Genomic DNA, 26,697 nt, shown 5'->3' with positions numbered 1-26,697 from the left:
CTTGACCCCAAAGAGCACAAGAAAACGTTATGTTTATAAAACATCACCATCCATATCTTGACTCTTTTCATGACACGGAGGTTAGCAAGTTTTTCATTACAGGTCTCCTCTCCTGAGATATCGCTTATTTGGATGTACATGACTGACTGCATCTGGTTAAGAGGGTCAGGTGCTGAACAGTAGCTTCTGCCAAGTAAGGCAACGGATAAAAAAAGCCTAGACCACAGAGAAGCTGTAAACGAGAATAGCTATTTGGGGAAACCTCACATTCTACACTCCTGCACCAAGGGGTGCATAGATAAACACACAGGTTGTTTCATGGACACATACCAGCTTATCGAGAAGGCAAGAGAATGCTTGCTTTGCACACATCCTGATGTGTGCATCTTAGTAGTGTGGGCATTCATTGTACTTGATCAAATGTGCTCGCATTTAAACACACAAATAGACACACACACAAAACACATACACAGACACAATATTTCCATTGCTGCCTTATTTGCATGTTTGTATGGAGGAATTTCTCCCCATGGAATTGAATAGATTGATAGAATGGGGCAGGGGTGTGTGGTGGGAATAGAGGGGAGAAAAGCAATTAAAGTGGTAGTCAAATGGTAGCGGTGCAGCAGAGCATCAGATGGAGTAAGTCCCTGGTTTAATTATGGTTTGTCTGCACCACCAAGACATACCGCGAGAGTGAAAAACATGGTCAGGGCACATGTAATTGTGAAACCACAGTACATCTTCCATGTGATATTGAGAAAATAAAGGAATGACCAAGAATATGAAAGCTTAGTGAAATTCTAACAGTCACTTTATTTGATTATTTCAAACACAAACACTGTGAGAAAGGGCTTGTATATTATTTGTATTAAAATATTTTTATTTTTATTTTTTTCCCTGAGTGTATAAAACAGAGGTCGGCAACCCGCGGCTCCTTTTTCATCCTTACACTGCGGCTCCGAAAGGCTTGGGAAAAAAAAAAAAATTATAACTATTTAATTGAAGTGTATTTCTTTTGTGTTAGTTCCATTTTTAATTTTAGTTCTAAATTTGAGGATTATTGTGATCTTGAAATATTAAAAAAAAAATTAAATTCATTATTTCTCGACGCTCAAAATAAACGTCACGCTCGCGGAAGCCGGTATACCCTCCAAATCGCCGTCAATTTGTCGAGACTTTCAACCCCAGGTAGGCAAAATATTGAGTAATTGCGGCTCCCAGCGTTTTCTTTCCGTGGAAACCGGGTCCAAATGGCTCTTTTGGTGTTAAATGTTTGCCGACTCCTGGTATGAAATAAGTGATCATGGTACCGTATTTGGTACACTTCATTACTAGAGGGGATGAACTGCATGGAAATAAGACAGGGCAGGGCGAAGGGGGGAGGATGTGTCAAAATGGCAAGAGAAACCCCAGTAATGAATGAAAGCGTGAAAGAGCCATTTTGCAAAAAAGAGGGGAGAGAGGGAAGTTTCACAAGCCTGATCCTCAGCCAGCACTCTTGGTCTTATCAGGAAAACCCAGGCATGGGAGAAAAGCATGTAGTGACAATGTGGCTTTTGCCCAGTCCATTCGCCTGGAAAAAAAAACCCTAACCCTGTCCTATCAGCTCAGAGGTCATCTGCCTGTGCCAGTGGCTCTTCATCTCGGATTCAGGAAAAGATTCGTGCCCTCAGCCGACAACAAAAACATAATAATTTGCACTGACACATCTGTTTAACCCTGAGTCAGTTACTTGTGTTCAAAAGTCCGGTCCAGGTCATTTAACTGAAGAGTTAAACACAACACGTAGTCAACCATGTTAACCAATCAATGCAATTAAATAGCATGTGAATGATTATTTAAAAACGTAATTAAATTTTACCTCAGCAATAATAATCTGCTTTATTTCATGGAAAAGCAAGACACAAGTATTGTTTGCCCAACGGAGGAACTGAAGTGCCTTTTGGAAAATTTGGAACACATGCATGAGTCAGCTCATTGAGCTGAAACCCTGAGCAATATAGAGGGAAGCTGATGAGTGCCTGATGCTGCCTGAATGCAAGAATTACTTAGTTCCACTACATTTGCAGTGAATTGTCCACACTTGTCTGATGTATGTTTAGAAACTACTCATGCGTGTAGCTTCTGTGATGGGTCACATCTGAGGGCTACTGAATCTGTATGGTTGCATGTTTGTCTCTTCCTCCCCTGTGCACCAACCTTTCGAGTAAGATTTATACAGACCTCACATGTGACTGTGACTGATATACATGGATAAAATTGTTGCAGAGTTTGTGGAGTAATTTCCCTCGACACATCAAATTTATTTCAACCTGAACATGTGATGAAATGATGAGGCTAACAAAACAATCTTTTAGTGGACTTTACTGTTTCATTTGAATTTCATTTGTAGGAGTGAAGGCAGAAACTAAATTATGCACTGTGTGTGCATAGTGTTACAGTATGCATGGACATTTTTATCCAATATCTAAATCAGATAGATAAAAGGAGAAACTTTGTTACTCACAAATATTATTACAAACAGTTGTGAAATATTACTTCATAAATGAAAGTATAAATACAAAAAGACAAAAGACCATCATATTGTCTATATCTGTCGAAATTTCAATCCTAGAATAGTGTACTGTCACACACTTGTTGTTTTCAAACTGCTTATTGAAACGTATCAAATTAGAAAGGTGTGAGACAGCGGACATGGTAAACAGGTTACATGGTAAACAGAAAACAGAAACATGTCTGCAACATACTTGTTTACAAAGTAATGTCTGGAGCTCATTTTGTATCTACAGATCTTCTGGTAAAAGCAAATTATTCTATTGGTTTGTATTAAGTTAATGCTAGTTTTATATGATTTACAATATAGTATTTTAATTCATAGTTACAGAAACATTATTGTTTCTAAATAAACAAAGCAATTCAGAATAATTAAAGATAACTAAAACAAATATTTAATTTTAACATGTGGTCTAATCCTTTTTTGTTAATGACTGCTGCTGATCCCATTAATTTTGTATTTAGGGTTAGTTCCACTACCATGTCTTGAAATTCATTCTTAAAAGTTATGTTTGCATTCTTTTATATAATGTGCATCTTCTAAACCACGCAAGCAGCTGTCAAAAGCTTTTGATAATTTAACATTCTGAAATCTGACAGAACAGTGTGGCAAAATGGCATAAAATTCAAGAAAAGGAGATGGTTGACCAGAAAATGGAGATCAACAGTGGAAGTGGAAGTTGAATTATTTTATGAGAGGAAAACTTTGCCTGAAAATATAAAAGATGTGTGTTTGTGCATACGTACAGTATCAATATAATACGAGGTGGACTGAGTTGGTGTGTCTGTATAACTGAGTTCAGGCAGGATCACCAATCCCATGGTACCTAGCTGACAGACAACTAGATTAACTTCTGTGACATGCAACTCCCACAGAGTGCGAACACTTTGATAATAATGGGTTTGCTGACCCAAAATGTAAAGCCAACTTATTTAATATGTAACCAGGTCATGGCATTTGCTTGTATTTAATGAGTTCAGCTGGAAAGTGTATGGCTTGAGTAAAAAATGCAATAATTCACTAAATGATCTGTGTTGGATATATATATATATATATATATATATATATATGTGTGTGTGTGTGTGCACACATCTGTGTGCATCTGTGCATTTGTGCATATGAACATGTGTGTGCATGTGAATACTTGTGTATGTATGTGAGTATGTGTGCATGTGAGTGTGTGTGTGCGTGTGCGCGTGTGTTTGTGTGTGTGTGTGTGTGCGTGTGTGTGTGTGTGTTGGTGGCTTGTGGGCTTGTGTTTCATATTTAGGTATCACTTTCACGGTGGAAAATGTTAACTTGACACTGATTTTCTTATTTAAGTAACAATTATATGTTACACAGTAATTATTTGATATAAAAGCGGCATAATATTCATCTGCCAACGACAAATGAATACAAGTCCATAGATGCACACACATTAAAATCACATGTATGTATCAATCAAAACTACTGTCTAAACATTATGACAAGATAAAATACCATGGTTTTATCATGACCAGGTTATCATGGAATGTCACAATCTTTATTATTTGCGTTAGTGATGGTGATGCAAAGGTTAATTTTTTAACGGTGCACTACAATTTTGCTGCTGAATATCAATAACGGAAGATTGTGCAAAGCATATTTATTAAACAGTTATTATCCATTCAAATTCTCAGCTTGTAGATCGACCAAATATTCTGTGATTGATCAGATTGTTATTAGGCTCAAGAATGAATCTCTATAAAGGTGTGTACTAAGCATAATCAGTTTTAAACATGGGTAATTTTAGAGCACTTAAAACAAATTCTCACTTACTCTCTCTCTCTCGCTCTCTCTGTTGCTCTCCTCACTTTCATTTGACTCACTAATTAACGGGAGTTTGTATATTTTCACTGAAGGAGATCTTTCGTGCTGGTGTAATGATGTTAATACAGGCCCTTTCCTCTTTGTCTAGTTAGAGGGCATGATGCAAATCCCTACTGAGCTAGGACAAATAGCACACAAACCGGCAATTATCTTTGAAAGCAGGAAAGATGCTTTTGGATGAAAATGTATTTTCCTGTGGGGATATTTAACATCTGACTCTGATCCTCATTGTTTGAAGAAGTTGGAGTTACAACAGAAAACGCATATTGGAACAAAAAAAAAGTTCTACGTCCTTACTTCACCCTTTCTTCACCACATCACTAAAACATCATACATACATACACGCAAACCCACACATACAAATAGTATTCCCCGTGACACACCTTGACATAATGTTTATGTCACACTAGGACTGAGCCAGAAAACTATTCACGCGAGTGTCCTTCTAAATGTGACACTCATGATTGGTGAGGTCAATGCATTACGACTCTGAACACCATTAATCAGAGAAATATAAACGGATCTAAAATCAGTGAATTAATGTTTTTTTTCCCTCATTATTGCATTATTCATGTACTAAGATGCACCTGTGTATGTTGGTGTAACTACATTCATTCATTCATTCAATACACTCATGGTTGCATGCGGCTGGAGCCTATCCCAGCTGTCATTGGACAGAGGCAGGGTCTGCCATGGACTGGTTGCCAGGCAATAACCACATGTAGAGACATACAACTATTCATTCTCACGTTCACTTGGGCAGTTTAGGGTCCCGAATCAATCATCCGCATATTTTTGCATATTTTTAAGTGTTGTAGAAAGACAGCGAACACATAGGGAACACCAACATAGAGAACATGTGAACTCCACACAGACAGGCCCTCTGTCAAGATGGAGCCAGGGTCTCGCAAGCCACTGTGCTGCCAAAAATAAGTCAAATTTAAACGATTAATGTGAGAAATATTATTGTGTAAATCAAGATGATTTGATGGAAAACATAGTATACATTCCAGTAACAAGCAAATTATGAATAATGGTTTCTTCATTAAGAGTTGTCTATATTTTCATATCTATATTTTATAAATGATCATATAAAAAATACATATGAAGAAAGCAGTTTATTTCTTTTTCTTTACATGGTCAATATGTATATATTTGTGTGTAAAAGTGAAATTTACACATTCATAATTAGGGTGGCACAGTGGTGCAGTGGTTAGCGCTTTAGCCTCACATCACAAAGTATCCTGGTTCAACATGCAGCAGGTTAATTGGGAAAAAAAGGGGGAAAATTGCCCCGTATTTACGAGGGAGTGAATGGTTGTCTGTCTTTGTATGTGGCCCTGAGACTTACTGGCGACTAGTCTCACCCGATGACAGCTGGGATAGGCTCCAGCATCCACTGCGGCCCTGAGTGCAGGATAAGCGGCATATGATGGATGGATGGATGGACATTCATAATCAGCATACATCATCCCTCAGCAACTGTTGACAATGCAATTTAGAAGAAACACTTTAAAAGGAAACCCAACAGTACATACAGTCAAGAGAAACGCATGGGATAGATGTCAGTTGTGATGGTTTTATGTGCACATGAAGTTCTTTCGAGTGAATTTTCAAAGTTGGTGCCAGGGTTTGTGTTCTTGTTATCCAGCCACAATCGATGACACAAACAGTCGTACAGTAAAAGTGATAAAGAGGGAAGTTGAATGGAGTGGAAACAAGAAAAGGGACGGCCATTTGTCCTCCCCCATGATTTTTTTCAGAAATTTGCCTTTCATGATATTATTGAGAGACACAAACTCATTCAACTCATGACTAAACTGAGAAGAGGCATCTGAATATTGCCAAAGGCTTGGGCTAAAGGCCTATTCAGCGCTTTACATAATGTTTCAAGATTCACTTGATTGGTTTTCATGTTTCCTTATAGCCTACAGGAGCTGAAACTAATAAAATCAGCATGCAAATATGCTTCTTCTTGACAGTGTGTTGTTCTCCTTTTCCTAATAATGACTCAAAATATCACTAATGAATTCTGTTTGCAAAGCAATAATATTTCTGCCAATTCAGTAGATGTGCACGATACTGAAGCTGTCCTGCCAAGTCATGTTGAAAAGTTCATGGTCTCAATTCCTGCATTCATTTCTTATGCTTTTATTTATCCACCTATCGAAATGAGTCAAATTAGTATTATAATTTTGTCACAGATTTCATTCATCGTTAACGAATACAGAAAGGATTTATGATATATTGCCCATTATGATGGTCGGATAATTTAGAACGCCATGTTCTAATGCTGACACTGTGTGTATATAAAGATGTTGTGAAGACGGTCTTGCTCAAATGGAAATGTTTTTATGAACTCTGTGATATTCATTGCTAAAAATTACAGTGTTAGTTTTCTGCCAAAGCTCTTATAAAAGTTAATTAAATGAAAGTAAGAGACATAGTGTTCATGTTAGTTTGGAGTTCTTCGTGTGTGCAGCATATAACTGAGAATAATTTGGGGAAAATGAGAAGGTTGTCCTTTGCTTTAGGGACAAAATGTGAGACTTAAGACATGTGACTTGTGCTCAAGTGTAATGTCAAAACTATTCCTGACATTGCTTTGGGGAACACAACTTAGTATTTGCTATGACTTTAAGTCTGACCTTATAACATGGAAGCAGCATTCTCACTCTGCTGAAAATAAACACATTATTTTTGTTGAGTCTTTCATTCATACAATTTAATTTACAATACTCATGATCTGTTTTAATTACCATTTGCGTCCTCTAACTGTCCTTAAATGAAAAGGCTCATCCTTTTCATTGAGGTTTGCTGTCCTCCTTCCACTCATCTTCTGTGTCAAGGGCTGTGGTTCATTTTGATATTGAGCTGAGGTGGTTCTCCTGAACATGTTCTAGACAAACGGAGTCTGGATTTGTTCAGTTTTCATTTGACTCAGCTTGTAAACAGTTGTGAAATAATCATTAATGGTCCCTATTTTTCCACTAAACGTTAAAGACAAAAATTAATACCTACTCACGGTCTAGATACACGGACACCAGAGCACTGACACATAAAATGCGTCAGTGTTCTGATAAATACTGTGTTCCTAACTCAAGAAAAAAAACAAAAATGACCAACTCAGTTTGTCCTTAGAAGACATACCACAGCACTGTGAAGAACAAGATCTTCATCCTATGAATAAGATTAAGACTGACATGCCTTTCTTCACTGCGTTTGTAATAATTTGCTTGAATTACTGGTCATCTTATTGGTCTGACAGTTGAAGTTAAACCTGCAGCCTTACAGGAGTAAAAGTTTTGGCAAACTGCTACTTTGTATTTACACATGACATACAAAGGGAAATGCAAGCATCAGGATTAATTCAAACCCACTTGTCAGTTGATATATTCTGAACAAAGGGAACCACCATGCAAACATAATGCCCTCTTCATACATGAAATACATCAAAGAAGTTGTGTGCTGCAAAGAATTGCTCCTAACCATAGTAAGGTTTTTGAGCACAAATATCACCTAATAAGCTGCTGAGTCAACTTCCACAAGGTATTAAGAGTTCTGTGCGGTATTCCATAATGTGGTTTTGGTTTTTCTAATCAGACTGATAGCACTCTTTCATCATCTTGGTGTTCACATTTGATTGTTCTGTCAAACTTCTATTTAAGAAATCAGCGACAATGGGAACTACCACTTAGAGAGCCTAAAGACTGACACCTACTAAATAATTAATATTGCTGACTGCCTCTGCCTGTTTGACAGCTAACAGAAGTAACTTTCACAGAAACTCGATTCAGCTGACAATATTCACCCTTGAAAGTCTACTAACCAGTGTGACTGAACTCAGATGTAGGATAACCACATAAATGTCTGTACATGACAGAGTTCCAGTTTTTGTATCCATTATCATTGCATGTAACTTACTGAAATGTTTTATTCCAGACACAATGTCTCCTATACTTTTAAACTATATCTTGACATGTAAACATTGTCCAGATACTTGTCCTGGTGGAAATAACATAACTGCAAAATACCAACCATAGTACTGATAAAGCATTTGGAAAAGAATTGAAGAAGTGTGAGACATATTTCAAATGCAAATGCACCTACACAGTTTCCCACAGAAGCAGATTTTCTTTTACAACCCATTTTGCATGTCTCACACTTGTTCAGACAATTTACTTTATTCATTTAATACATAACTTATTTGGGTCTTGCTCAAATCCACAAGAAATAGTTTCTTTCTTTTCCATCATCCTGACTTTCACATCTATTTCACCTGTGAAAGTGAAAGTAATGCTTTTGTTCCCAGTTTTATCACACTAACACCTTTCACAAATACCTATTTCGTTTTTCCCTTCACTACACATACAAGAAAACGGATTTGTCACCCTCTCTGTCTGTTGCCATGTTCTTTCTTCTTCACAATGACATGCTGTTCCTTGATTTTAATCTGCTTCAACCACTGACTTCAAATTGCTGGGGTGCCAATTATCGAAACAATTCAAGATTTTGGGATTAATTTTGTAAGACCTTTTGCAGCATTTATGCTGGCTCAGTTTAACCAGCTGTGCGTTTACACTGACACCTGCAAAGTGAATAGCAACAATTGTTTCCCTCAGTGTCTTTGCAGATAAGTGTCAATAAGAATTAACATAGAAGGAAAAATTGCAGAGTAGACAGTGCTGACCATTTAGCCAGTGAGACATACATAACAGTCTGTTGTTTTGTGAATATAAAGGAGCGATCACATGTTTTCTATATCCTGAAAGCTGTTTTATCAACCCACTCACTGGCAAATCTTCAAAAATGCTTCGTCTGTGGATCTGCCATGAAGCACATTGAGTATCCCATAGTGAAGTTGTAACTGAGAATCTACAGGACAGAACAACCTGGTGTGTCACAACGAGACAAGGGTGTTAAAAATGGGTGTGTTTGACGTGTGTGTTTTGTAATTTTGGATTGCAGTCTTCAAACAATGTTCTCACGTAGAAACTGCTGTCGGGTCGCAAAATTAGCTTTCTTGTCTTCGATTATGTATAGTTGATGGAAATTTTCTGTCAGTTGGAGTTTTTCTGAAGACACTCACAGGGCTGTGAGGTGACAAATAAGCAAAGTGCATGAATAGTGATTGCTTTTGGAGCCTTAAGTGTGTTTTTCATTATATCTTATATTTATCTTTATCATAATCCGCTAGCCAGTGAGCATTTGTTTCCATTTGTTTCAATAAAGACAGGGCTTCGTTTTACTAAACTGTCTAAATGTGATCTAATATGTGATATTACATTGCAATCGAACCACCAACTTAATTACTTCTGACTACAGAAAAATCTGATCTGGGATCAGATGAGGGGTAACGTTCTCTCACAGGGACAGAGACTGTGGAACAGGCACAATAGGATTAAGGCTCAGGTCTCAGGAAAGAGCTTTTCTTTTGGAGTCGCTTTGACCACTCAGATAAAACACAGATAAAATAGATCTGTTTCACACAGATGAATCTCTGGCTGCAGACTGTGTAACAGGACATGCAGATCTTACCCTTTAATCTGTAATCAAATGTGGTGTTACTGCTCAGGGCCAACCCATGACAGATTAGGTAGCACTAATGATAATATCCAAGGATATCTAGTGTTTTTTCCCCCTGTTTTTCTTTTGTTCCTTTTCTCAAGTTCCTGCAAAATGCATATGTGTGAATTGCAGTTAATAAAGCAGTGACGAAGTCCTTCTTTATCTTATCTGGACCCACCTGTGACAGCACTATTTCTCGCCAAACAGCTAAATCAGCTCGCAGATAATAAAGCGCCGCATCCCTGGAAAAGAGCATGTCCCAGAAATGCCATGCCAGCATTGAAATAGATAAATGAGTGAATGAATAATTAAATAAATGAATAAATAAATCCATCATTAAATAAATAGTATATGCATGTTTTTTTTTTTTTTTTATCATTTCACAAACACTTTTGAATTATTAACTTTTAGAATGGACATGATTCAGCCTTAATCGTCTTTTATTAATGTTCTAAAACACAACTACTAAAAATCAGATCAAGTTTGAATCGTTCATAATGTAATTAGAAATATTATATGCACACATAGTGTGTATAGTGAAGAGACGACTTAAAAGGAGAGCTGCAATTGTTTTCTGGCATTATTTAATGGAATTCTCATCCTTAAAAGATGACGGCGTCTTTAAAGGTATGTTTCCATTAATGATTCAGACACCCATTGTGCAAATAAATAAAAGATCAATCATCTGTCCATCCCTCACGTCAGTCATTCTGTGGTATTGCGTATGAGTTAAATGTTTAACCTTTCATTTCACTGCTTGGTAAATCACTGTCATTTCACTAATGCTGGTAAACTTCAAGGGTGCTGTCCCTCCCAGGCTTGTCAAATATCACCTGACATTTAAAATTGTGTTTGATGGACGGAAAAGGAGATAAACCGACAGATCCTGGCTGTTGTCAAATTCCCCGCCCTCATTTAATTGATATTTAGAGAATTCTATGATGTTTAGACATTCCCATAAACAGAAACATTGCTTGGTAAATATGTAATTATTTTTTTTATATTATTTTGAGTGCATATTTTTGGTTTTATATGTGTGTCTGGTGCCACACAGAGCACTGACGCATGTAGGCAAGCTCCAGAGATTACCACTCCAGTTCACTCAAGCTATACCTGGGGCTGATAGGAAGGGGTGGGGGGCACAGGAAGCATGAAGGGTGGTTGCCCCCCCGGTTTTCTGTATCCATAGTAACACCGTCCTGGCCTTTTAGGATCTGGCGAGTTGGGCTGCCAGTTGGGAAAACTATCACAGTCTTAGATCAGGAAACACAGTCAAGAGCAACAATTACAAGGGAGAAGAGGCAAAATGCAAAGTCAAAGTATGAACTCACTTGCAGGAGATGAATAGCTTAATAGTTGGCGGTGAAGCAAATAATTCAGACAAGGGTCCGATACAGGTCAAAAATCATGGGACAGGCAAAAAGCTCAGTCAGGGCTGAAATACACAAGGTAAACAATACTTCTTGTGTCAGCCAATGACACAGTTGTGATAACAAAAGTTGGAGAGAAAGTATACAAAGACGGCAAGCTTGGCATAAATGATAATTGAATGAAGCAGGTAATAAACTGGGGGCATCTGGTGGTGAGAGAGAGACCCACACCATGGACACAATGTAGGAGAACAATTCAAACAAGTCAAAGTTATGTCTGAAAGTGCTGAGTGTGTACAAAATATGAAATTGACTGAGGGGGGCTGGTCAATGGAAAGTGGTCAGATGGAAGAAAAGTATTCCTTCAACCAACATATCCATAAGATATCCCTTCTCTCTGGCAGCAGTACCAACATTGGCAGTGACTTCCATCCTCTCCCCACTTCTCGTTCTGTCTACCTATCTGTTTTCTTCAGTCTCTCTGTCAGTCTCAATTACAGGAGTCAGATTCAGTTTATTCACCGATCAAACTGCACATGGATCAAAAAAAAAAAAAAGATTCCACAGAGAGTTGGACAAAAGATATCTATTATTCATTACAACACTAATAATCTGTGATGGATTTGTGAGTGAATGTTTATATAACAGGATGTCCTGACTATGCTGTTTTTGTAGAGGTGTTTTTCTTTACATGTGTGAAATAATCCTGATGCCATGCCAGTAGAGGAAACTTGTCAGCTGTTCCCGCTGTGCAGGAAACAACAGGGAGAGAGGCAGGAAAAAGAGATGGATAAAGGTTGTGTGCTTGCGTATGTGCTTTCTGTGTGTGTGTTGTGTCTGTCTGTACACCTGCTTGTCTTTTCATGTCAATATAATGTTTAATGAGATATTTGATATTCTAAGAGGTCTAAAAATGATTGTGTTCAATTGAAATCCACAGCTTGAACAATGATGTGTTTTTTCTTATTAGAGTGACCAACGTCCATTTTTAACTTTCTTAACTTTAATTTAAAGGTATTCATGTCTAGTTCAGAATTGTAACCATGAATATAATATCAATTTTGGTGAAAAAAACACAGATGCTGTTATACTTGTGTGTTCAAAATGTCATGTTGAACAGAGAAGGAAATGAATGATGAGCATTTCTTTGGTGTGATGGGATACATTGCTATCTAATAAGAAGCAATATTTTCTCAATATATTTACATTTTTTTTAAAATGCCTTCATGTAGTCCATGTTACATCTGCCATCAGATTCAGCTTAAAACCAGTCATGTCATGACAGATAACAGTTTTGTAAAAAAGCTGCCTTTCAGTGTAATTTTCTTGACCTGTGTGAAATGTGTGACTATAAATTGCCAGATGACTTTCAATTTTAAATTGTGTTGGGGAAGAAAAACAAAAGCGAAACATATGAATCTCTACTTCTTGACCAGTTTGCAGCTTGTGATTTTAAGAATGAAGTAATAGCAACAATGCACGCTCCACCTATGACATAACCTCTATGATTAATTGATGCCATTGATAAAGCAGACTGAGACATCAGTGAAGAGATACCAGGGGGGTTCTACAGCACAGCATTATATATATAAAGAATTTCCCCTGTGGGGGATCAATAAAGTATATCTTGTATGTGTCCCAATCACACACACACACGCACACACACACACACACGCACACACACACCATCCCTATGAACAAGGCTGGGGTTCCTCAAGAGACAATTTCACAGCTCTTGGCCTGAGCCACCTTAGCACCTGAAGCATCATTATAGTATAGCATTTCTTGTCTGCTGCACTCAAACTGGCACATGCACACATGCAACAGCACAGTGGTGTGTAACATCTGCTACTGCGAACCTACATGTGACATTTCATGGTAATGGGCATAACATGCAGAGTCTATATTGTATTGTCATCGAACTGGTTCAACTGTTCTTGAGATAAGTGGGAAATATAAAGCAAGAACAAGACTAGTGAAATATATGTTTCTCTGAATCCTCCACTGTTCTCAAGTGATAAGTATTTTGATGAAACAATACACAAATTAGAGTCTGGAGGTAGTAACTTAATTCCACATGTAATTCCATGCTTCAAAATCTGTAAGGTGACTGCTCCTTACTATTTTACTGCTACTACTCTTTAGCATATTTTGCTCTTTTTTCTTTCACTGTGTGGCACCATGTCATGCTACATCAAGACTGACTTACTTTTACACTGATATTTGGTCTGTCTCCTTGCAGAACGAATACTACGGTAGAAATGTGGCAAACAAATAACCAATAGAAGCAAATGGCTTGTCCAATGCTATGTATAGTTTTCTCTCTTATTATGTGGAGACATACAACTCAACCCTTGTACAGGGGTTCAGTTTGGCATGGCTGCACTGGAGGCACCGAGCCAGTGAATATACTATTCTAAATGGAATCAGTACATGCTGGGATGTGGGTGAATCTGGTCTCTTGGACTGGGAGGTGGGCATCCGGGGGTTGTTCCCGGTCTGTCCATGCTGGACTTTACAGCTAGGTCTGGATGGGGCAGTGCTGGTGCCACGTGTCTCCACCGGTGGGAGGGAACCGGCAAATATGCACATTTTGAAGTTGCTGACTGATCCTGGACAACTCAACTGTGATTTTACACTCCATGCTGGTGAATCTTGTCCAAAAATAAAGTCAGAACTATCTCTCTCAGGTCATCCCATCATAATACATGCAGCGAAACAAATCCTGCATACACATTGCCGGAAAGATTCCAGATTAGACTTAAGTTAAACAGAAGGCACCTCTGAGAACAAATATCAAACTTAGAAATTGAATCACAAAATATTAACTATCATACCACAATTACTTCTTGAGACAAACCTGCTTTGCTACAATGACAAAAAAATGTATAGATTTGATGTAGACATAACTTCAGGCGAATTTATGTCTACAATTCAGGGTTTTTACTGCGGTTGAATAAAGCTATCCACCAACTAATGAAGAAAAGAGATCTCATTCTCAAATGATCAATATCTACAAAAATACACACAGACACATCTATTTTCAAAGGGTTCTGAAAGAAGGTAATCTCAACATAAATTGAATAGTTCGAAACTGCAAACAAATATAATGCATTTTTCATCAAATTAGCTGAGGAACTGGCAGCAACAAGCAGTAGTCGAAGTAGTGTAGTGCAAAAAACTCGTCTTCCATTTTTGGCTTTTTAAATGTTTTGTATTTTAACTTGATTGTACATTTTTACATAAGCTTTTGAACTTTTCATTTAATCGTAAAGGCATACAGGGGTTGCAAATTAGCCCTGGCTAGAAACCAATATGCATGACATCCTGTTTTGTATCTTATATAAGGTTTAATGCAGTTTCCTCTGTTCAATAAACGTCTGGATAAAAAAATAAAAAAAGAAAGCTCAGTAGCTATTCACTAACACTTTCGTCTTACATTATTCACTTTAGCACACTTTGTTTCTCATCATTCCTCCTTGGCTTGTCTCACTTTCCCTCTGATGTTAGGTGTCCGACTTTTCTTTACACATCTTGACACAGAAAAATGATCTGTTTCTTTTCTTCTCCCTCTGGATATTTTATAGTGTTTACACCCCAGCAAAAAACTCAATCAGTTCTCACAGTAATCTTAATCCATTAATGTAAAATGTTCTAAATAAATGTGTCTGGATTCTCATATCAGTTTGAAGTGAAAGAAGAAATGTACTGTTAAGTAAAATGTGTGTGTGTGTGTGTGTGTGTGTGTGTGTGTGTGTGAGTTTCTCTGCACTTCACACTCTTATAATAGCGATGTACCTGCATTCATCATCAAGCTTCATTTTTTGGCACATTCTGAAATATATAGTGTGTAGTAGTTTTTTGTTTTTATTTTTATTTTTCTCTAAAAAGAATAGTGCAAGTGACTGCACCTCAGTAGACATTTGTGGAAATTCCACCCCATTTTCCACTTAGACAGCCAAGAACAAACCAAATACAGAGAGACTGGTGCCTCTAGAATTCAGACAACAGAGCAAAAGATAAGATAACTGCAAGATAACTGCTTGGATTATTAAATGACAATGAAATAATTTAGCTGGGTGAAAAAATTGAGCCCTTTTTCAAACAAACCATTCTGACTTGCTCTTCATACTGACTCCTTTCTATAATATATTTGTTGTCACATCAACTTCTTCGCTTCTCTTTCCTTGTACTTTTTTATTCATCAACATCAGTCCAGCCTTTTCTACTCTGGCTGTCTCACCTTTCATCTCTCACATCATCTACCTCTACCTTCTTCTTGTCTCTACCTAATCCCTATGACCTCCCTCTTCCCCCTCATGCTGATAAGAGAACCCCCAATAACCGTAGCCGAGAGAGCCCCCTCCCTCTGTAACAGACAGAATGGCAATGCCAATGTTGATTAGACTCCGCATGGCCAGATGCTCAGCTAGGCTTAACACAAGCCTGTGGGAAAGAGAGCTGCTTATTCTAGCCTCAGGAGATGGATTGGAAATGACGGCAGCTAAAACAGCAAGCGTTCTCTCATTACACTCAGATTCAATACATCAGCACATGTGCAAGTGTACTCAAATAAGAACCATGATAAACGCTGTCAAACACGACAGGAAAATTATCTTTTTCACAAATGTAGCTTTTTATGTGATATGCTTCATAATGCAATAAGGAAAATAATGGGATGTCAAATAAACAATCATGAGTGTTAAATGTGATATTTCCCTCCTTCTTTCAGGAATGGGATGAGGAAAATGTGAAAACACATTGCAGGATTTTTTTTTTCTAACCATATAAAAATCCAAACTGAAATAAAAATGTTTTATATAACAACATTTTCTTGCTGCAAGAGAGAAAAAAGAGTAATTGAGTGTCCAAAGCTGGAACATAAGATTTTCATAGAGAACTGATAAATCTAAGACTTTGTGTCTCTGTCCTTCTTGTATAAGCTTATTATTTCTTCAGATTCTCATTTAATTTTCCTTTACCATACCTCACACATATTTGTTTTCCACTCTCAAATCATTTCATCATATTATTCATGAGAGTTCCGACCCCCGGGATAAATCACACATTGATTTCCATTTGCATGCTAGAAACTTGCCTCATGTTGCTGAAGTGCACTTAAATCTTTTGTTACCGAGAGGTTTCAATGAATGTTGAGATGACTGATTTATGTCTTCGGTGTTAGCTAAGATTCCTCTTAATATAAATCACACACTGTATATGTACAGGAATGAATGAAACAGACATACTGGTTTACAATTTGTTTTATATATGACCTATCCACAATGAAATCTATAAATTATATAGAAGTCACTCTATAAACCTTTGTACCAATCTAGAAAAGCATATCCTGCTGTTGAAGTCTTCCATTAGAGTAAAAGAAAACCCAATTTCATGTTGTTTAACTGAAGGTCGTCTCAAGGGCAGTAATCCAAAGGGTCAGACACTGATTACTTACAGATTCAGCTATCAGTGTTGTAAATGAATTGAGATAACTGATTCGACCACTAACAAAGCTGAGCTGGAAATCAAAATATTCAGACTCCAGCAGTTATCATTTGACATTTCAAACTCGGTTAATGGCACAGATAATGATGCAATTCTATTTTTCTTATAAGCTGTCACATGGTGCTGTGTGGTTGACATGCTGAATATGACGAAATTGTGAGCAATTAGCTCAGAGGAAATTTCTTTCCACTCTAAATATGGTGTTCATGATTCTTTCTGCTGTTCTGTGACATTCACAATCTGATCCGTTCCCGGCCCAAAACTGATGTTTACAACTTTTACACTTGGCTCTTGATTACGAGGTAGGATCGGTTGGTTACGTTTGCACATGGTGTCTTGTGGGCTTCACATTTTGTCTGTCTCCTCCAGTCAGCCGGATCAAATCCATGCTCTAGGTTGTATTTTGTTTTGCTACTTTAGCAGCTTTCTGCCAGTTCAAGCGGCCGAGAAAAGACCTGAACAAAAATGGAAAATGTTGTTTTTCACATTTATGCACACATTTGCCTCCTGGCCTAATAGGTTAAAGGGTAGGCTCTAAGTGACCAGAGGTGTGCCCACCCACATTGGCAAAAAGAACCAAAAGTGTGTTCCATTCATCAACTAAATTTAACTTTGGTTTGTACTTGAAACCTACTTAACTTGCTACATGCAGCATCACATGAAAAGGTAAGTTTGGATAAATGAGCGAAGGCAAGAATGATGAACATTGTAGAAATAAATTAACAACGGGCAAACTTGAGAATGAGCAAATGAGTACAAGAAATGTGATATTTTTGTGTGAAGGAAGTTGGACTTTCAACTGCCAACCATTGTGTCAGTTTCCAAGTGTTTTTGTGATGTTGCTTGTAGTTTCATTGTTCCATTTTCATTTAATTCATTGATCTGTTGTTTTAAAACAAATGACTTTATCTTCAGAGATCTTGTTCTGCAAATTAACAAACAATTACTAAGATATTCAGAAGTCCCTGAGAAATGTAGGGCTCAACACGCAATCATAATAATCTGAACATTCATAACTTATACTTGTTGACAATGTAAAAAGTTTGACTTGGGAGATTCAGTAGTAATACCACTCTTTTTATAGTTTTTTTTTTAATAGTATCAGTTCTGTATTATTGTCATGCCTTTACTGAAACCTTCCAAATTTACTCTTTCACAGTTTTCATAATTTTACTCACACATGCTGATCTCCATCTGGCAAACCATCATTGCATAAATGCATTTAGATCATGTCCAATGGACTAGATTGAAGGGAGGGAGTGTGCCAAATGACCTATCTTCAGCTGCTCATCTCATCCTTTAAATGGGTGTTTTAAATGGAAGAAGCCCATTAAGGCCATTATAAGCTCATTAAGTCCTTCATTTCCCAGAGCAAAAGACATTCTTAATGTGAAAACAACATTCATTCTTTCCGATATCCACCCACATAAACATTTGTAAGAAATAGAATAATCACAGAAATAATGATAAAGAGCAATTACTGCTTCAATGGTAATTGTTGGTATAAAATGTAATTTGGTGTATGTTTTATGAAAAAAATGAATGATGTGCAAATCATCAATTGACGGCTCTTTTGTTCAAAATCAGGCAGAACCAAACAGAGATAATCCTGTGTTTTTTGACACTGTATCAAATTTGGGAATATTTGAATATCACAATATGTTGTGGGTTTCTTAATAGCAGACTTGTTAGTATTTTCAGATACTGACAGAATCTGTTGCAATAGCAGGTCTTAATTTAACTTAAGTAGTTAAACAAGATGGAAAAATGCAGCCTCAGGGCCTCTGAGCCGATCCCAAGCCCGGGTAAATGCAGAGGGTCGCGTCAGGAAGGGCATCCGGCGTAAAACTTATATGCGAATCAAATGTAAGAATCTCATACGGTTGAGGCACGGCTTAACAACAACTGCCATTGGTGACAATAACCTACAGGGTACCAGCGGAAACTGAGCTTCTGTGGGTCAAAGAAGGAACGGAGGAAGGTGTGTTCAGAAGCAGAGAGAGAAGAGGAAGGGCAAGAGTCTGGGACTGAGAGTAGGGACGTTGAAATATTGGGACTACGAGGTAGAGAGTTGGTTGACAGAGAAGGAATGTGGATATACTGTGTATCCAGGAGACCAGGTGGAAAGTTAGTAAGGCTTGAAGCTTAGGGGTCTGTTTTAAGTTTTACTATCATGGCACTGACAGGAAGAGAAATGGAGGAGGAGCTATCTTGAAGGAGGAGTTTATTAGTAATATTGTGGAGGTGAAAAGAATGCCAGATAGACTTAAGAGTCTGAAACTAGAAGCTGAAGGTGTGATGCTCATTGTTGTTAGTTGCTGTGCCCTACAGGTCAGATGTGAGTTAGAGGAGAAGGAGATGTTCTGGAATGTGTTAGATGAAGTGATGCAGAATATCCCCAGAGATGAGAGAGTGGTATTTGGTGCAGACTTCAATGGACATGTTGGTGCAGGCAATAGAGGATGAAGAACTGATGGGCACGTGTTTTGTATCCAGGATAGGAACGCAGAGGGCCAAATGGTGGTAGACTTTGCAAAAAGGATGGAAATGGCTGCACTGAAAACTTTTTTTCCAGAAAAGACAGGAACATGGGGTAACTTGGAAGAGTGCAGGAAGGAGCACACTGGTAGATTACATCTTGTAAAGTTGAGGTAATCTGAAGGAGATCAGGTGAGAGTGTAGCCAGACAGCATAGGAGGGTGGTTTGTAGAATGACTCTGGTGACATAGAAGATCAAGCAGACAAAGGCAGAGCAGAGGACAAATTTGTGGAAGCTGAATAAGGAGGCGTGTTATATGGTTTTCAAGTTGTAGTTGAGAAAGACTCTGGGTGGTCAGGGAGAGCTTCCAGATGACTGGACAACTACAGGAGAGTAGGAGAGTATTTGGTTAGTCGTCTGTAAGGAAAGTAGACAAGGAGACTTGGTGATGGAATGAGAAAGTGCAGGAGTAAATACAGAGAAAGTGGTTAGCGGTTAGAAGTAGTGGGACACTGAGGGGACTGAGGAGAACAGACGGTACAAGGAGATCCAGTCTAAGGTAAAGACAAAGGCAAAACAAAGGGCGTACGATGACTTACAGGCTGCAAGGAGGGAGAGAATGACTTATCCAGGTTGGAAAAATAGAGATAGAGATGGAAAGGATGTACAGCAGGTCTGGGTGATTAAGGCTAATGGAAAATAAAAATGAAAACGAGGGAAGGGTTTGACTATTGTAGACCACAAAGTAATAGAGATTAGAAAAAGGGATGTGAAGAAGGCAATGAAGAGGATGAAGGGTTGAAAGGGAGTTGGTCCTGATGATATTTCTGTTGAGGTATGGAGGTGCCTCGGAGAGGCAGTGGTACAGTTTCTGACTAGATTATTCAACAGGATCTTGTGTGATGGCGCCTGTTTTTAAGAATAAGGGGGATGTGCAGAATTGCAGTAACTGTAGAGAGATAAAATTGATGAGCCATACAATTAGGTTATGGGAAAGAGGAGTGGAAACTAGACTGAGCCGAAGTCAATATTTTTGAGCAGCCTTAGAGCTCCATGCCTAGAAAGAGTACTACGGGTGCAGTATTTGCTTTGAGAATACTAATAGAGAACTACAGAGAAGGTCAGCGGGAGCAGCATTGCACTTTTGTAGACCCAGAAATATGACAGAATGGCGAGAGAGCAACTCTGGTCTTGTATGAGGAAGTCTGGAGTGGCAGAGAAGTATGGTAGACTGGTGCAGGACATGTATGCTAGCTGTGAGACAGTGGTGAGGTGTGCTGTAGGTGTAACAGAGAAGTTCAAGGTGAAGGTGGGACTTCATCAGGGATCAGCTCTGAAGTCCTTCTTGTTTGCAGTGGTGATGGACAGGCTGACAGATGATGTTAGACAGGAATTGTCATGAACCATGATGTTTGCAGATGACGTTGTGATCTGTATTGAGCAGGGAGCAGGTTGAGGAAAATCTAGAGAGGTGGAAGAATGCTCTGGAAAGGAGAGAAATGAAAGTTACTCACAGCAAGATGGTGTATATGTGTGTGAATGAGAGGAAAACCGGGTGGAACAGTGAAGTTGGCGGATTTCAATTACTTAGGGTCAACAGTCCAGAGCAGTTTAAAGTGTGGAAAAGAGGTGATGTGACGGGTTCAAGCAGGTTGGAATGGGTGGAGAAAAGTGTCAGGGATACTATTATGTGATAAAAGACAATCAACCCGAATGAAAGGAAAGATGTACAAGACAGTGGTGAAACCAGCGATGCTGTATGGTTTAGAAACAGTGAGATCACATGTTAGATGTTTTGGAGAGAAGGTCACAGAAGTCAAAATGAGATGGTTCAGCAATGTACAGAGGAGGATAGTGAATATATTGGTAGATGGATGCTGGAATTGGAGCTGCCAGGCAGGAGGTCTAGAGGAAGACCAAGGAGAAGATTTATGGACGTAGTGAGAGAGGATATGAGGGTAGTTGGTGTGAGAGAGGAGGATACAGAGAATAGGGTTAGATTCCCTGTGGCATCCCCTAAAGTAAACCAAGATGGAAAGATGTTATGGATAAAACAGTCTTTCACCCTTCTTATTACCAATAAAGGTCTGTTGCCAAACAACATTTGGAATTAACTGCTTTGGTCATTTATTAGATACATTTGATGTATGAGACAGCCTAACAATTTCCCACAACCCACATCTTTACTGCATATTAATGTGTGTGCTATATTAATGCTAAATTACCATATGGATAACAATCTTAAGAGTTCCAGACATGATCTTTCACATGGTAATAATTTATAAAGCCTTTTAATGGATCTCAAAGACATTTATAATTAATTAACAACACAATTTAGAAATGAGTTATCATGAATTTATATGACAGGGGTTTGGGAGGGGAGTGACAGAAGCAGCCGAAGCAATGGCAAAGGCTGTTTTTCAACACCCACTTGAAAATGTGTAGTTGTCAATAGGAAGACCTTCATTACCCACTCCCTCGCCATCCTTCATTCACTACCCTCTACCCACTAACTCTATGTTACTCAAGTGTGCAGTGAATTAAAACGTAACTAGCATTATTACAATGCCATTTACCGTGAATAAGATATACAGTACGAGGACACATATTTTTTTGTATCTGAATTTTTTACTACACTTAAAACATTTTAATTACTTGGACTTGATTGGAAGAAAAAAATAATAAAAATAATAAATTTTTGTCTGTTCTGATTGTTGATTACGGGGATTGATTGTTGCTTGTTAAAATATTGGACACTATATTATAAGTTAAGAAGTACTCTGTTTCACTGTTTGACTATGTATTGACAACTTTGTTACGTTCAGATTGCGGAAATGAATACTGAAATCCACTGGTGTGTTTTATTTACGAGACTTCCACGTTGTTGCACACACACAGACATTGTCTGTGTTTCAATACGTTTGAGAGAATCATTGAGACAGACAAATGACTGAATGACCTCACCCCTTTGTTTTGATCTTCGGTAGAAACGTTGCTGAAACACATGAAAAATAACAAACCTGATAACTCATTCTCTCTTTCACACACACATGCAAGTTTGCACAGTAAACAGCATGCAAAAAGAGAAGGTAGAAAGTAGGTTAGCTGCTCAAGAACATTAGGTGACAGATTTCTGAGTTGTCAGCTTTGAGAAGAATTTGGCATTACAGAAATTGCGTTGATATGCACAGTTAAAAAATATTCTAACTCATCAGTCTTGTATTGAAAGGCAGCCAGTTGTGATAATTTGAAGTTGGGTTGGAGGAGGAGACTGACTATTTTTCAAGTGGTTTAGGGCTGGCTCAGTGTGCATCTTCAGTGCTATGAACAGATGCGTGCGTGTGCGAACACACACACACACACACACACACACACACACATACACACACACATACACTCAAACTCCATCAATGGCAATTGCACCAGAGTTGACTGTGGACTGAGAGACAACCTTACCTTGTTCGTTCTAACCAGTTCTTCTACGTTATTAATAGATAGCGGTATGCATCAAAACTTTATTGTCAACCTTACTAATGAAGGGAATGCCTCAAAGCAGCTTTTCTTGAAAAAGAGGTAAGTTGTGATCTTTCAAAGGTACAGACAGTTTTTGTTCATATATACCGTAAGATATATTTGTGATCAGTTTTCAATTTCAACTCATATAATGTTTGTTCGAGAAAAATAATTGCATTTTCTCTCGCTCTGAAAGAATCCGTCTTTTTGTAAATCTATTTTTACTTTTCTTGCAAGGGATTACTCCTTATCTGTTATGTCTTTGAGATAACACAGATAAAAATGTGCATCAATACTGCTTGTTGATTTATAAGCATGGTCTTCATACCATACCTTTGGCATGTTCTTATGGGATTGTACCTCTTGTTGTAATTGTTCCTTGTAAATGTCTCATTTTTGATTTAACCTGATTACCACGTAGATGATCGCCATCTCCAGAAATCTGTCAAAGAGTCACCTCTGGTCATTAGAAATAATAATAATTACAAATCATACATAAAATATATCAATTATACAATCATATTGTTACCCTTTTCCCTTTGAGTGCGTGCATGTATTAGCTTTTATTTCTCAGCTGACTGTGCTTCATTTCAGTAGTCGAATCTGTATACAGTGATATAATGAAAGATTCCTTTGATTGAAAAAAAGTCACATGTTGAGGCATTTGAATTAACAAATTGTATTTAATCTTTTAATTTTACAAAACATCTAATCGAGGCTTATTGTATACAGTGAAAGGCAACACATGCTTTATTAGTTGTGCTTTATGAATTTCACGACAGTAATGCCTGTTATGAGAAAAAAAAGGTAAAAGGTAAAAGGAAAGGATTCGAGGTGATTAGTTGATTGGGTATGGTTCTCATCTCAGCTCCCAGCCAGTACCGATGCCAAAGAGAAGATACAATAGTGAGGGTGGGGTAAGAGAAGAGGGAGAGGAGAGGTTGGAGGTTGAGTGTAATGGAATCAAGACCCCAAACAGCATTTCTGATGCTTCTCTCTAAGTTCTACGGATGCCATACACTTGCTGCACTCACTCCTTTGACTCTCTCCCACACACACACACACACACACACACACACGTGTGCGCACACACATACACATCTCCACACACAAGATTCAATCCAATACTTTTCCCAATGATTTTTGTTTTTGAGTAAGCGACAGTTTCTCTTTACAAATGATAAATCTTAATTACACAATGGAGTGCAGGCGACATGCCATCTCATCATGAAATGTCAACTCTCATAAGCAAGAACAAGGACTTATAAGAGGCGGCGCGATGCAAAGAGATGCAACTGTATGACACAGACCCAAATGTGTTTTTCCATTTTAATAGAAACACAATGGCAAATGGTAAAATGGACGGGGAATTGAAGAAGTTGGGTTAGAAAAAGAAGAGAAGCTATCCCTCTCTTGGGATGAGCTACGAGGGGTTCCTTTGTTGAACCTCTTCTCCTTTTTGTAGCCTTTTTTGCATTTTATCAAGTGTTTAACCTCCTGTGATATATTAATTCATTTTGTAAAGTCTAATCAATTCATAAATACTCTGCTCCCATCAACTAAACAGATCTAGTTTGTACTAGGATGAGCTGGCGGATGGATACACAAGTTCAGCGTATAGAAAGAATGGGGCTGGGGGCGTTGTGGTGGCCCGCTGAGTCATCGTGGCCAGGGTGATCTCTAAACGCAGCCCCCCAGCCCCCCAGAGTAATGCTTAATCGTGGGAAGTCTGGTGTTAGGGTAAGTGTGCCTGTGAACAGGCCGAGCCTCTTTGTGGCTAGTTGCGGTGGGTTTTGGCGTGCCGTGGTGTGACAGGGCCAGTCAGGCGGATGGGGCGTGTGTTGTTGTAGTTGTGGCGGTGGGGAAAGCCCTATACAAGCAGGTCTCAGCTCTGCTGGCTGGGAGACAAGCCAGGGCAGCTCTCCCAGCATGAACAGCAGGAAAAAAAAGCTCTGTCCTTTGTTTTCAGGCCTGTATGTCCTCTGCTTTGGGTTTGTTAGTCTGGTCTGGTCTGTACGGCTGTCTTGTGTACGGACATTCTGTCTTGTTTTCCATCTTCGCTGTTGTGCTCTGTTGACACAAAATCCTATACAAATGTAGTTCACTTTCCCGGAAGTGTGATGTCAATCCAGGAAGTTAGCCTATGAATTATAAACTAGCAATAAATATAATATGCGCTGTTTAAATTTTGCATAATCTCTGAAACACAGTGCTTTTAAGTCTCACAGTCAGCAATAAGTTATTTTTTAAATTCGTTTTTGAGATAGTTTTTCAGACTTGACCTTACACTAACTAAAGATGTATAAGTATTTTAAAATGGTTCATGTGCTGAAGGCAGAAACTGTGGCTCTTCAGTATGCTTATGCATGTCACTGCATAATTGCCTTCTATCAGTCTCCCTGTCACTCAGACCTGCTGTTGACATGAAAGCCCAATATCACTTTTGCACCAGACCACTGGCAACATACTACTGGAGCCTAAAATGTTTCTGTGTATGGAATACAATAAGACACATGGCACATAGATAGAAATATACACAAAGTGCACACCAAGAGTATAAAATTACTCTAGCATACGTATCCACACACCTACTCAGCTTGCTGCATATGATTATGTAAGTATTGAAATTCTGTAATGATTAACTGCCTTTTAGCAAATATGTTCATCTCATTATCCTATCATTCACCAGTCCAGGACAACTGCAAAATCACAAATTGTCTTTTATCAACATGTAAATTGTATGTGTGGGATTACATGTTCTGTGTGCCATTTTCAAAATGATTCTTAAATCAGGCCTATAATGTTTTGGATTTCAATATTAAGTTGGTCAGAGTAGTGGAAGTGTAAAAAAAACTGTTCTGTATTTGTAAATAGTCAAACAAGGGGTTACTTATGATATTGTCTCTGGTTCAGCTTCTCAACTTTTCCTTGAAGTCACTGACTGAATACTTATCTTCTCTTTTCTACAGGCACAGAAATCGTGGATAGAAAGAGCATTCAGCAAAAGAGAATGTGTTCATATCATAGTGAGCGCCAAAGACCCCCATAGGTAAGTGACAATGCAAATCTTAGAAAGGAAATCTAAATCTGCAAAGTATGGTCCCAGCTCTTTCAGAAATAGGTTCTTTCATTTTAAAAAAAAACATCATGTCTTTGCATCACATGAGACAAGTCTATACAATTTGGATAGACTTGCATCTAACTTGTCACAACCCCTTTACTGAAAAGAAAATAACAAGTGTTGAAAGTTCTCTGTCTATCTTGCTCACACAAACACACTTAAACACATGCTTGTTCCTATGCTGTACAACACAGGTCCATACACTTAATTTTGATTCTATCAAAATCCTTCAAATTAATAGCCAAGACAATAAAATATGGTGTGCTATAGGCTTGGAAGTCACAGTTGCATGAACCAACAGCACTTAGGGGCGGTGTGGTGCAGGAGGTAAAGTGCTCGTCTTTGGAACCCAACATTCCTGGTTTGATTCCCAGCTGCTCCTCGTGTGTGGAAGTGTTGTTGACACTGAACTGCTGGTGGACGGCAGCCTACTGCTCATGGTTCATCCATGATGGGTTAATTGCATAGAACAAATTTCCTAATGAGGGATCAAGAAAGGATAAATTATTACATGACGAAAATATTTTCTAATGGATTTTCTGCAGTTGTTCTTGTTGAGATGGTCTATATATGTTGAGTGAAGTACTTGACTGAACAATGCATAGCCTCTGCCATGGTTGTCCACAAACAGCTTTGCACAGACAGAATTTCTTGTGTTGGCTTACCATGTCTATTGATTATCTTTTTTGGACCTGGGGTGGAGATGGTGTTGACCATTTTTCATTTAAAC

General features: G+C 38.3%; 1 protein-coding gene across 9 annotated transcripts in view; it reads left to right on the top strand.

The window, feature by feature from the left end:
* The window catches only part of trpm3 (transient receptor potential cation channel, subfamily M, member 3), a 103,417-nt gene that overhangs the window by 17,559 nt on the left and 59,161 nt on the right, over positions 1-26,697 (top strand). For all 9 annotated transcript variants that reach the window (XM_086174337.1, XM_086174332.1, XM_086174335.1 and 6 more), the window contains exon 2: positions 25,816-25,895. In XM_086174337.1, the coding sequence (XP_086030463.1) occupies positions 25,816-25,895 (80 nt within the window). The remainder of the gene's footprint in view (positions 1-25,815; positions 25,896-26,697) is intronic.

This window comes from Fistularia commersonii, chromosome 26, assembly GCF_037954325.1.
Source record: "Fistularia commersonii isolate RoL2024-O1a breed Wild chromosome 26, RoL_Fcom_v1.0, whole genome shotgun sequence".
Classification (NCBI taxonomy): Eukaryota; Metazoa; Chordata; class Actinopteri; order Syngnathiformes; family Fistulariidae; genus Fistularia; species Fistularia commersonii.
This window is presented reverse-complemented; position numbering and strand designations above follow the sequence as displayed.